General features: G+C 59.3%; 1 protein-coding gene across 6 annotated transcripts in view; it reads right to left on the bottom strand.

Annotated features, from left to right (window-relative positions):
* Positions 1 to 12,052, bottom strand: part of TACC1 (transforming acidic coiled-coil containing protein 1) — a 51,524-nt gene that overhangs the window by 21,964 nt on the left and 17,508 nt on the right. For 3 of the 6 annotated variants that reach the window (XM_075910989.1, XM_075910987.1, XM_075910985.1), the window contains 2 exons: positions 2,204 to 3,320; positions 263 to 298 (listed from right to left, as the gene is read on the bottom strand). The exons of 1 other annotated variant lie outside the window; for it this stretch is intronic. In XM_075910989.1, coding sequence (XP_075767104.1) covers positions 263 to 298; positions 2,204 to 3,027 — 860 coding nt within the window. In that variant the 5' untranslated portion in view covers positions 3,028 to 3,320. Of the gene's footprint in view, positions 1 to 262; positions 299 to 2,203; positions 3,321 to 6,558; positions 6,752 to 12,052 lie in introns of those variants that run through there. 2 more of the 6 variants (XM_075910988.1, XM_075910986.1) reach the window with 2 other exon arrangements.

Here is a 12,052-nt window from a genome sequence, read left to right as displayed (position 1 = left end):
CCCCAACATGCCGATTTCACACACTGTTATGCCATCAAAACGCACACACTTTGGGAGCAAGCACAGACACAGACCTATCGTAAGCTGCCAGCTCCCTCCCTCGGGCCTTTGCAAGGCTAAGCTGTCTATGGCATAAGGCCTGAGAGAGGTGGAGAAGACAAGTCAGGCAGCAGAACTCAAGAGGAAGGAAGGAGCCCGCATGCCATGAGAGGGGGGTGGCGAATGCTCAAACACTGGAAATAAAACAGAAGCGAGTACTTACAACAGAAAACAGAGAAATGTCACTTGTTCAGTAGTCCTGATGCATCAAATAATAGACAGGAAAGAGAGACAGACAGATGGGAAGAAAAAAAAGCGCGTGAAAAGACTTGGATATTATCTCTCATTTGAATAAATGTAACGAGCTGCACAGTTCTCGTTCTTGGGGCAGACATGCAGAGAGGAGACAGAAAAAATTCAGTGTTGATTAGTATTGGGGAAGAAGTGAACGTTCAGGCAAAAATCCAAACCCCAGGGACCCAGGCACCCGGCTAGTCTGCTCCTAAAGAAAGAAGAGATGGAACCAGGAACTTTAAGTGCTATTCCACCGCCTGCTAACCCTTCGCCACTGCAGAATCAAACCTTGAGGAGCTCTGGGATTTAACTGATTCCCTGCAAGATATTTCTGAAAGATGTGCTGCGTTTTTTCCATGATCTCACAGTTAAAACCTATTCTCCAGGATTTCCCCCTAATTAAATTTCACCTGGACAATCTGTCAGTGGGACAGAAGCATGTTTCACTTTTAGTGTCAATTTCAAGCACAAACAGCAGCTTCCCAAACTTCCCCACTTAACTTATTTCCTGCTTCTCCTTTTGCTGCTGATTGTGCCTGCCCCTGTGGCCATGTGACCGACCGTTAATAATGACAAGAGAAAGGCCCCAGTGTTCAGTGGGAAATGACTCTCTTGTACAGTAATGCTTTCTGCCTTCCTGCCGGTTCACAAACCACATCCTGGTTTGATTCAACCCTATTTGGAATTTGTATCTTGCAGCTTCAAACTGTGAGACTCAAGTCACCTGGAGACATGAAGAAGGCTCACACCTGCTTGGAGGAAACCTGAGCTACAACGGGTGGCAGGGTTCGAGTGACGTGCACTCCCCGAGAGCGGATACAATTCAGCCTGCATTCCCAGTTGGCGCTGTGAAATCTCAGTAGTCCCGTGACCACAGCCTGCTGGCAGAACTCAATCTGGATACAGAGACGCCCACCCGCACGTGTACCGAAATAGCTCTGCGCGGGCTCCAGACAGAACAACAGACAGAACAGGTGGCCTGACTGTTTAACCCACTTCTCTTCTCTAGCTAGGAAAGAGGCCGTTCCGAGACGACCTGCAAAACGTGTCAGCCCCACGAGGAGACAGGCATCCATCCGTATAACCGGAAGAGCCGCAGCGATGGCCAGAAAGCCCCCTTCTGCCCAGCTCGCATGTTCACGATTTGTTTGGAATCAACCCTTCAATGGTAGGGGATTTAAAACTTCAGCCACTGCTCTCTCTCACCTACTGTGCTTCCAACCAGGTCGCGCTAAGGCCCTGTCCTCACTTACCCCAAGATCGATGTTCTAGAGATCGATCTTCCGAGGTTTGATTTAGCAGGTCTACTAAAGACCCGCTAAATTGATCACAGATGGCGCCCCTGTCAACTCAGGTACTCCACAAGGCTGCAGGGAGAAAGGGACATCGACGGGAGAATTTCTCCCATCAGCACCCCGCGATGGCTATTGTCATAGCTGGAATTGCATCTCTTAGGTTGACTTTCTCCCCCAGCACAGACCTGGCCTCAGAGTTGTTACTCGCTCATCTCAGAGACACTAGGCTACTTGGCCCTTGCGACTAACACACGCGTGGCTGAGTGCACTTGGCTCTCTCTTCCCACGGGTTCATGAAGAACCGCTGGAGGAGGGGAAAAGACACCGACACCACAAGCACCATGTGCCAAGGCAACCGGCAGGAACCAAATGCAGCGGCGCTGCAGAATCTGGCTGCCTGCCTCGGCTGTCGGTCGTTCGGCTCGTTCTGCCGCTTGGAGGAGAGCGACGGGGCAGGAGGACGCCAAGGCACGTGGGAAACGAAGACGCGGTGCTGCCACCCCGCAAAGCAGCCCTCTGGCCGCCGGAGCCCACGATAGCACAAAGCAGCAAACGCTGCAGGCGGCAGCACTCACGTTATCAAGCGCGACTTGGCCTTCTTCGGAGAGGCTTTGCCTGTCGCCAGCTCCGCGCCCTGCACCTCCACAGTCTGGGGCTCCAGGATTTCATTGAGACAGCTGCCCACCGCGGGACAGGAGTCAGCGGCCACGCCGGCTAAGCTCCTGCTGGGTGTAAAAGGATCCACTGAGTCAAAGTCGTTGGGGTCAAAACGATAGGAAGCCTTTGGGAGGGGCGGGGAGTTCCGCAGGCTGCCGCCAAAAGGGTTGAAGTTGGGATCGTCCCACTGGCTGGGGTCCGCCGTGTACGAGGCTTTGGGGAGAGGCGCCTCCCCTGGAGCCTTTTCCAGACCTTCAGCACTCGCGGGCTTCTTGGCTGCGTCTCTTTGTCGTTTGGGAGTCAGTTTGCTGGCAGGCTTCCTGCCGCTTTTCTTTGGCAGGGCTTTCCTGACCTCTCCGCCCTCCGCCCCGTCTGTGAAATCAAACTCCAGCTGCAGAGCCTGGCCCCTGGACTCCTCGGCCAGCTCCACCCCGGAGTCGCTGGCATTGCAGTTGGAAGCCATGAAGCTCTGCTGAGCGGCAGGGGGGGAGTTGGGTATTTGGGAGCCTCCCATCACAAAGGGGTTTATCTCCTCATCATACTCAGCTGGACTGAAGTGGTGAGATGCTTTGGGGGCAGGGCTGCCCTCTGCCGCTGCTTCCGTTTCTCCCGTCTCCCCAGCCGCTTTCTTCCGGAGGGAAGATGGTTTCACTTTCTGGAGCTTGCTCTTGCTCGGCACTGACTCCAGGGCAAGAGTTTCAGCCAACCCTTCGGGCATGACAACCACGCCTTCTCCAGACATCCCCCTCTCCTGGGGAGCTACGGGTCCATCGGGAGGCAGCGTCTGCTCCGGAGCCAACTCTACCGATGACAAAAGACGGGTCTCTGCAGGGAGTGCTGAAGAGCCGTCCAAAAGCGCCTCGGTTTCTGGTGCAAAGCGTGTCACTCTGTCGAGTCTGTGATCCGTTTCTGCTTTCGAATTTGTATCAGGCTGGAGGACGGTGAGCGGTGTTTGCACCTCATCCTCCGAGTGTTTCTGGCGCGCGTACGTCTCTGACACTTCAGCTACCAGCCGCTCCTCATCTTCGCAGAACTCTAAAACAGAGAAAAGTAGCCATTAAAACCCCTGCCTATTTGCACCTAGACATCAGCTGCACGGGTCATGGATCGGCTTCCCTATCCTCTTCCTCTTCTCAAAGGGAACATCTAGACTATAGGCATTTGTCGACAGATACTGTCGGTCAACAAAGAGCGTCTAGACGACATCCAGTTCTGTCGACAAAGCAAGCCGCTTTGTCAACATGAGAGTGTAGACACAAAACTCTGTTGACAAAAGGCGTTATTCCTCATAGAATGAGGTTTACTGCCATCGACAAAACTGCTGAGTTCTGTTGACGTTATGTTTTGTCGACAAAAGGCCACTTTTGTATAGTTTTGTCGACAAAAGGCCACTTTTGTCGACAAAACCTATAGTCTAGACACACCCTGGGTCTGTGAAGGGTGGAGCAGCTTTGAGTGTGTCTAGACTACAGGGTTTTGTCAACAAAACTATACCTGTGTCTACACTACCGCCAAGTTCTGTCGACATAATGTCAACAGAACGCGTCAGTTTTGTTGATGGCGGTAAACCTCATTCTATGAGGAATAATGCCTTTTGTCTACAGAGTTCTGTCGACAGAAGGTGTTATTGCATCTACACTGTCCTTTGCGACAACACTGTCATGTCGACAAAGTGGCTTGCTTTGTCGACAGAACTGGATGTAGTCTAGAGGCTCTTTGTCGACAGAAGCTGTGTCGACAGTATCTGTCGACAGAGCCTCTGTCGACAAAAGCCTGTAGTCTAGACATACCCACAGAGATCTATCTGTTTGTTTAGATGTATCATTTCTCTCCAGCTGCAGATACATGCTGCAGAATTTAACGTGCACGGTACCAAAGCTGACGGTCACCATATTGCCCACACACAGATCACAGTTACTCATTTACCAACAACCTAGAATGAGCTCCACTTTCAACCGTCCTCTCTCTGCGATCTACTACCGTACCACCCTAGAGCCCAAGAAGAAAGATGGGAATTGCAATTTGATTGGAAAGATAACAAATCCAGATTGCAGAGAACACAATCCCTAACTAAGACGGATCAGACAGTGTTTACTGAGACTCCCAAATATAAATCTAGGTTGCACATGTGGAATAAAAACAACAGGACACTGCCCACTGAGATGGGAAATAAAAAAGCCAAATGCATCTAACACAACCACAACTTGAGGAAACCTCCTAGAAGGTCTTTCGAAATAACTAGGGCTGCCGAAGTAAAACCATTGACACAGCCTGGGCTCATCGGTTAACGTGCACAGCTACACGCAGCCCCCCCGCGCTGCTCTCTCTGTATCAGAGGCAGCAGTGGGAGGCAGCAGGTGGGAGCCGCCTCCTCCCCGCACCGAGCTGCTGACATTTTCAGTGGTTAGGCAATTACATAATTAAACCATTTTAGCATCCCTAGAAATAACGGCAGCTCCTCGCTGGCGGAACGGTGCAGGCAACTCCCCTGCCCACTCTAGCACAAGTGCAAGGGGTTGAATCAGTCACCATCACTCCCAGGGACACCCGCACGGGGCCCACCTGTTCGAATAAGGCAGCAGGGGCCTCACTGAAACAGGGCTGGAGCGGGTGCACCGCTGGCCTCTAAAGGTTTCTTAAGGACTCGCGGGCGGCTCTGGCAATGGCTGCTGACACGCCAGCGTTTGCTCTCCCGAAACAGGCTGATTCATCCTGACAAGCACAGCGAGCGCTTGGGGGCTCGTGGGCCGCTCCAGAGCACAACGCGCCTTGCAGCAGGGCCGGGACTCGGTGCCCCTTGCACAGGCGGATCCAAACCAGGAACCAAGCGGAACCGCCTCCCCCGTCCACACGCCAGCTTTTATGTGTGCCCACTGCCCGCTGAGCGATTCTCTTCGCCACCTTCATGGGAGGAGACCCCGCAAGTCAGGGGTTCTCTGGAGACAGCGTTTGCAAAACGAAACCAGCGGGTGCCTGAATCAGCGAAGGAGCCCTGTGACCAGGCAGTAGGTCTCCACGTTAGTGTTTTCAGTGTCTGCTCTATAACAGCCATGCCCCCGGGCCACTGGTTGTCTGTCTCCTACACAAAACGCCTGGCTCCTGCCATGGGATGTAGCGATGCGAGCCGCCACGGTGCAGCGAAAGCAGGCGCACACGTATGCTTGCAAGGGAAAAATACAGAGAGCAGGGTCTGTTGGGAGAACCGAGGGCGTATTCCAGAGCGACTGAATTAGCTCACAAACAACCCAGGGATATCGCTGAGTTTTTCTGGAGGACTCTCTCCCGGTCCCTGGAACGCTGCGTGACCGTCTCGTGGCAGCTAGACCCTGGTGCAGGAATCCCGCCTGCGTCTTCACATCGCGCTCAACGCTGCCACCCGAGAGCCCCAATCACAGACCCTGGCCCACGGCTTAATCGCTGCCGGCCACGGCGAACGCGGCTCCCGCCTCCGCTCCTCTTCCCAAACCTCCACTTTCCTCCCGAGGAACCTCATCTGCTCGGACCTCTTGCAACCAGCTCTCAAGCGTCTGGGCCCCACGTGGCCCGGGAGACCTTTTGTAACCGCTGCCCACGCGCAGGGCTGCCAGATTCTGCTGGTTTCCGTTGCCATCGGTTTTCCCTACCAGTGTTACTAGAGCGACACGCACGCGAGGCCACGGCCCGTGAAGGGGGCAGCGCGCTGATCTCTCCCAACACGCCCTGGGGGAGCCGGGCGCTCCCCCTGCACTAAGGATGTAAAATGCCGTGAATTGCCCAACCGTTCCACATCATTTCACTGATTAAAAGGGGACAAGCAGGGGTCCAGATCCGTCGCAAAGAGGTGCTGGGCTGGAGCAGCCCCTGTCCACAGCAGGCCCCGCCTGGGCCCACAGCTGGCAGCTGCTCCAGCCCCACCAGTTAACTGTAACCGGTAGGAGTGGGGCTTCCAGTTACCTGGTTAAACTTTCCCATCTCTACTCTGCGGCCAGTCCCGGTGCTGCCACGGCTCAGTCGGCAGCCCCTGCACGTTCCAGGGACGCCAGCGCTGGGAGCGACCCTGCCCTGGCCCGAGAGACCCGCGTGGGCACAACAATCTTGCGGCCCCCTGTGATGAACAGGGCCAGTCACGCGGCCTCTCACTAGCCTGGGTGCCCTCCGGTCTCGGTGCAGAAGGGACGGCGCAGGAGAGTGCGGGGAGGGGACGTGCCTGCCGCAGCGGACGCCCATCCTCAGCTCTTCTGCGGGCCTCTGGCATTTTGGCGAGGGGCATCCAGCCAGGTGTCCCAGGACTCACCAGCACCGTGACTGGGGCCAGCGCGTTCAGGGCTCATCTCCTACTGGACCCCATGGGCCCGCGTGCCATGGAGAAATCTGCCCGTGGCTGCGTGTGCAGAGCTCGTCTGAACAGCTGGCCGCTGGGAAGTGGCCCAGGAGACTTCCCGGCGCCGCGCTCGTCCCACGGAGCCCTTTTCTACTCCTGGGATTCTCCGTGAGCGACACGGTCCCACGTCGGAGCTGGCACAAATGCTCCCCCGCCGTCCCTGAGCAGCCCTGACGCAGCGGGTGGCTTCTGAATTGCACAATGGACCCTGCACAGGCGAAAAGCCAAGGAAACGGGGCCTGACAGGCGGCCTGCACCCCCGGCTGTGGAGCAACTGCCTTCCTGGCCTTGCAACACGTCTTGCCCAACGCAGCCGCCCCGGCACGGCTCTTGGGACTGCGGCTCTCCCAGCCCGCCCTGGGGAGGCCTCCCTCCGAGAGCCCCGGGGAGCAAACCCCCGCCTGGGGGCTGCCTGCTGCAGGAGGCCACGTTTCAGACGACAGCGCTAGGGCCAGTGCCCGAGGGAAGAGCTGCCCCGGCCATTAAAGAGCCACCTTCTCTCTGCGCCAGGCACCACCTTGGCACTCCCGGAACGCGCAGGCCGCCCCCTCAGAGCTCGCCCCGACCCCGACGCCGCTACTGACCCTGCAGGGCCCACGGGGGCGGGGGGCGGACGGGCCAGCTCTGCAGGGCCTGGGCTCCCGGAGCCGGCTCCTGCCCTTCGGCACTCGCCCGCTCTCACAGCAGCTCTGACTCTCCCGCCACACTTGCACCTGCACCGTCGCTTCATTGCCCTGCCACCGTCCGGCTCGGGTGGGAAAACACACAGACAGACACAGACACCACTGACACACTGACACACACCACACGCAGACACTGACACACAGACACCGACACATACCAACACACAGACACACAAACAGACACACAGACACCCAGACACTGACACCGACACACTGACACACACCACACACAGATACCGACACACACCAACACACAGACACACACCACACACAGACACTGACACACAGACACACAAACAGACACACACACCGACACGACACACAGACACACACACCGACACACAGACACAGACACACAGACACACCGACACACTCCGACACACACCGACACAGACACACTGACACACACCAACACACAGACACTGACACACAGACACACACCACACACAGACACAGACACACAGACACAGACACACCGACACACAAACAGACACACACCGACACACAGACACTGACACACAGACAGACACAGACACACTGACACACACCGACACACAGACACACAGACACTGACACACAAACAGACACAGACACACTGACACACACCGACACACAAACAGACACCAACATACACCAACACACAGACACACACTGACACACACACACACCGACACACACACACCGACACACAGACACCGACACACAGACAGACACAGACACACTGACACACACCGACACACAAACAAACACACACCGACAGAGACACAGAGCAAGTTCCAGGGCTGCAAAGCCCCCGGGAGAGCCAGGCTCCAGCGCTGGGCGGTGCCAGACGGTTCCACAGAGCGCCGGAGCCGCACTAGCACTTCCAAGCGCTGCTCTTCCAACTTTTAAGCGTAGTCAAGGCCTCGGTCCGCTCCTGCCCGGGCTGCGCCTGAGGGGCGCGAGGCTCGGGGCCCATTATGGGAGAGGATTAGCTTTCGCCCGGCCAGCTTTCCCCTGTGGTCACAAGGCTGTGCACCCTCGGGGTGCTAGGCCCCCCACACCGCCCCGGGGTGCACTGGCTCCCCCAAAGCTCTGCCGCTGGAGGAGGCGGGGGTGGGCAACACTGCCCGCCCGCCCAGCGCTGCGTAAGGGGGGTGCCAAGGCCCTTTCGGGCAGGCCTGTCTCCGCCGTGTTCCTCTGCACAGCAGGCGCTCCGCCGGGCTCAGCCGCAGAGTTCGAATTCCCCCGTGGCGCCTCCCAAGGGCTCCCCCCAGGCCAGGGGAGGCTACAGAGTTTTGAAATTCGGAAACGTTCCCACCACCGCGAACCCCACAGGCCGGGGCCAGGCGGCGCCCGGCAGCCCCTCTCCGCTCCGCTCCCACGGACTTAACCGGGAGAGACCCCAGATCCCCAGCCCGCCACCCCTGGCTCTGCAAACCGGGCCACACTCGCCCTGGGACCTAACCAGCCACCGTGCAAACGGACAGCCCAGCCAGAGCCCCCAGCCCGGCAGCTGCTGCCCCTCCCTGCACGGGCTGGGCCAAGTGCTCTCCCAGCAGCGACCCAAGGGAGGGCCTGGAGCAATCCCCAGGGTGCCCAATGCAGGGAGTCACTGAAGCGGCAGCCCCACGCGGCCGGCAGCCCCTCCCCCACCGTGGGCACTGGCGTGGAACGGCCCCCCTGTCCCCTCGGGGATGCTCCCCAGCTCCCCCACGGGGCAGGCTGCTCTGCGGTGCCAGGGAGCAGAGGCCCGAGTGTGCGTTTACATTCCAGAGTCCCTCCGGCCGCGGCTGCGTGAGTCCTGGGTGGGAGACCTGCGTGTGGGCCGTGCAAAGACCGCCAGGCTCCCTGGTGCTCGTGAGTGCTTGTGAGCAGAGCCCTCGTGCGGCACGCTCGGCCGATGCTCTGCCACGCCCGGCAGCTTGCCAGCCGGCCCGCACGGAAACTCGACCCAAAGCTCCAGAGCGACTCCCCGGGCAGCCACGCACTGAGCCCCCGAATGCGGCCAGGCCCAACGCCTCTGGCAGCTCCCCTGCCCTGGCCCCCTCTCTCCTCCACCCGGCTCGCCAGCGACACGCCCTGCAGCCCCAGGGGAAACGGATCCTCCCTGGCCAAGGATCCGCCCCACGCCTGGTCCCTGTCGCACGGCCAGGCAGGAGGAATCTTGTTCGGGCTTTTCCCCGCTGCAGACAGCAGAGACGCCTGTGGCCAGCAGACCCTGCCAAGGGAGAAGAGCTGGGCTGGAGGTGGGGGCTGGGCCCCCGCAGCCCTGCCCCTTCCCATTCAGAGCGGAGCACTTTCCAGGCCGTGGCTGCACGGGTGCAAATGGCTGCTCCAGGGCCTGCGGAGTGGAGAGCCGGGCTCCCGGGGCTCCCCTCCAGCTCCGCCACTGACGTCCTCCGAGACCTCTGGCAACTCACTTCCACTCTCGGAGCCGCAGCATCACCATCTGCCAACCACGGACCCTCACGCGCCCTTGCTGATGGGGGCGGGAGGGTTCCTGCGCTGGGGGTGGGCAAAGCTCTACGAGGCCACAGTCCTGCCAGGCCGGCTGGTTTGCTTGTGGCCAGAGGGAGCCGGCGAACGTGCTCCCGGTTTACGCTCCCTGGAGCAGAGCGTCTGGAGAGGACCCCGCAGCGATGAACAGAGGAACAACCAAGGGTCCATCCGGCCCCGTGTCCTGGCTGCCCACAGCGGCCAGTGCCAGGTGGCCCGGAGGGAGTGGACAGAGCAGGGATTCACCTCCCGTCACCGGCAAACAGGCCAGGCACTAACAGCAGCAGCCCTTGCTAGTCTGCTCCTTAGCCCATGCAGAGCCCACGCGCACGAGTCAGGAAAATCCGGCAGCTGCAACAGGCTGCAAAGACCTGGAGACACATTCCAGGCTAATGAGCCAACACCGAGTCCCCTGCCTGCACGTCACGGGCCTGGAACAGCCCTTTACTATCTATGGCCTTTCCACCCGACTCCGTGTGCGCGCCGTGTGGCACCGACGCCTCTCCTCTTCCGCGGGGCTCGGGCACTCAGCACGCCCGGGCGGCTGGCTGGCACACAGCTCGCGCGCTGAACGCCGGACTCCCCGGGGCTGGATTTCACTGCTGTTTCACCGACAGACGGGGGTCTGGGTTAAGTCTGCTGCTCGTAAGCGCCCGGCGGCGGCGAATGGCGCTTTACACACCAGGCTGTGATCATGCTGTTACCACGCCGTGAACAAGAGGTCGGATCCCCGAGCACAGACACAGACCTGCCCTGGTCCCGGGTCAGTGTGCGCAGGAGAGGAGGCGGCCGTGCCTGCAGGGAGGGCAGGGCGGCAAAATGGGATCTGGCAGGCGGGCCCCTAAGGAGCAGCGTTCGGAAGAAGGGAGAGAGGGTGCACAGGGGCCCGGCCTGTCTTTCCGCCTCTGGCGACGCAGGGTGGTACCGGCCCTGTGCTCGCCTGTCGTACAACCGGCCGGCCCTGCCTGGCAGTTTTATCCTGACAGGTTCCGCAACCTACGTGCGTTTCACACCGAGATCACAACTCTCCGCCGATCTACGCGCTTCTCTTCCCGCCAGCCCATCTGAGCATGGGGCCAGGCTGTGCCCATCTGCGCGCCCCGTAGCCATTTCCCCACCTCGCTGGCCCCAATGCCTGTTACATGGGCCGAGGCAGGTGATCGTTAAACTGGACTGACTTCATGGGAGGTGGGTAAAGGGAGGGCTCCCCCAGCCCCGCCCCTTCTACCCAGGCCCCGCCCCTTCTACCCAGGCCCCGCCCTATGAGAGCCAAGTCCCCCTTACCCCCGCCCAGCACACGGCCCCAGCCTCCCTGCCCTGGAGCATGGTACTTTCTGGGGGCGTAGCCAGTCTGGCGGTTTGGGAAGGCAAAGCCTCCCCGCGCCTACCGTACCCGCCACCCCACTGACTCCTGATTACTCCATGGAGCGCCGGGCAGCTCCTGGGCGTCTGTCCCATGCCCCCTGCTCCCAGCCTCCCGGGGACCCGAGACACGTTGTTCTGAGGCGGGTTTAATGGACGCATTAAACGGTCCAGTAGCCGTGTGAGCACAGCACTCACAGCCATCGTTTCGGGGACAGGGCGATGGATAGAGCCTCCTAACACAGATTGCTTCGCCCCTACAATATTCCACGAGGAGTAACGGTAGTTCGGATAGGAAGCCTAGTCCGAACTACCTAGTTCGTGCCGCGTGTAGCCGCGCTGCACGGGGTTCGAACGAGCAGGGATTTAAAAATGGCGGCTCCCCGCTTATGCAAATGAAGCCCGGGAAATTCAAATCCCGGGCTTCCTTTGCAAGTGCGGTATGCCTACATTACCCTCCTAGTTCCAACTAACTCTGTAGTGTCGACACACCCTCAGAGAGCTGGGGCATGACCACGGCAGGGCAAGCGGTTAGCTTCCCAGATTTGCAGCCCCAGCGGCAAGTCCCGCAGTGCAGCCCGGGAACACGGCACCCACCCTCGGGCCGCGACACCACCAGGAGACAGCTCGCTCGGGCGCGGACCTCCGGCTCAGGCGGCAGTTTTTAGCAGCAGGCACCCGATCTTCCTGGGAAGAATTCTTCCTCCATCTGCACCTGGCAGCCTGGAGCCGGGCTCAGCGTGCCCAGACGGTCAGGCTGCCCAGCTGTGGTTCTGTTCTCTGGCCAAACGCCCATGAGGCACTCCAATCCCTTCACCCATGACTCAGTCTCTCCCAAATGTCCAAACAGCACCCCTGTCATCTCTGCACCGTGCCACCGCAAG

This window comes from Pelodiscus sinensis, chromosome 28, assembly GCF_049634645.1.
Source record: "Pelodiscus sinensis isolate JC-2024 chromosome 28, ASM4963464v1, whole genome shotgun sequence".
Classification (NCBI taxonomy): Eukaryota; Metazoa; Chordata; order Testudines; family Trionychidae; genus Pelodiscus; species Pelodiscus sinensis.
The sequence above is the reverse complement of the archived record's forward strand: the minus strand, read 5'-3'. Positions and strand labels throughout refer to the sequence as shown.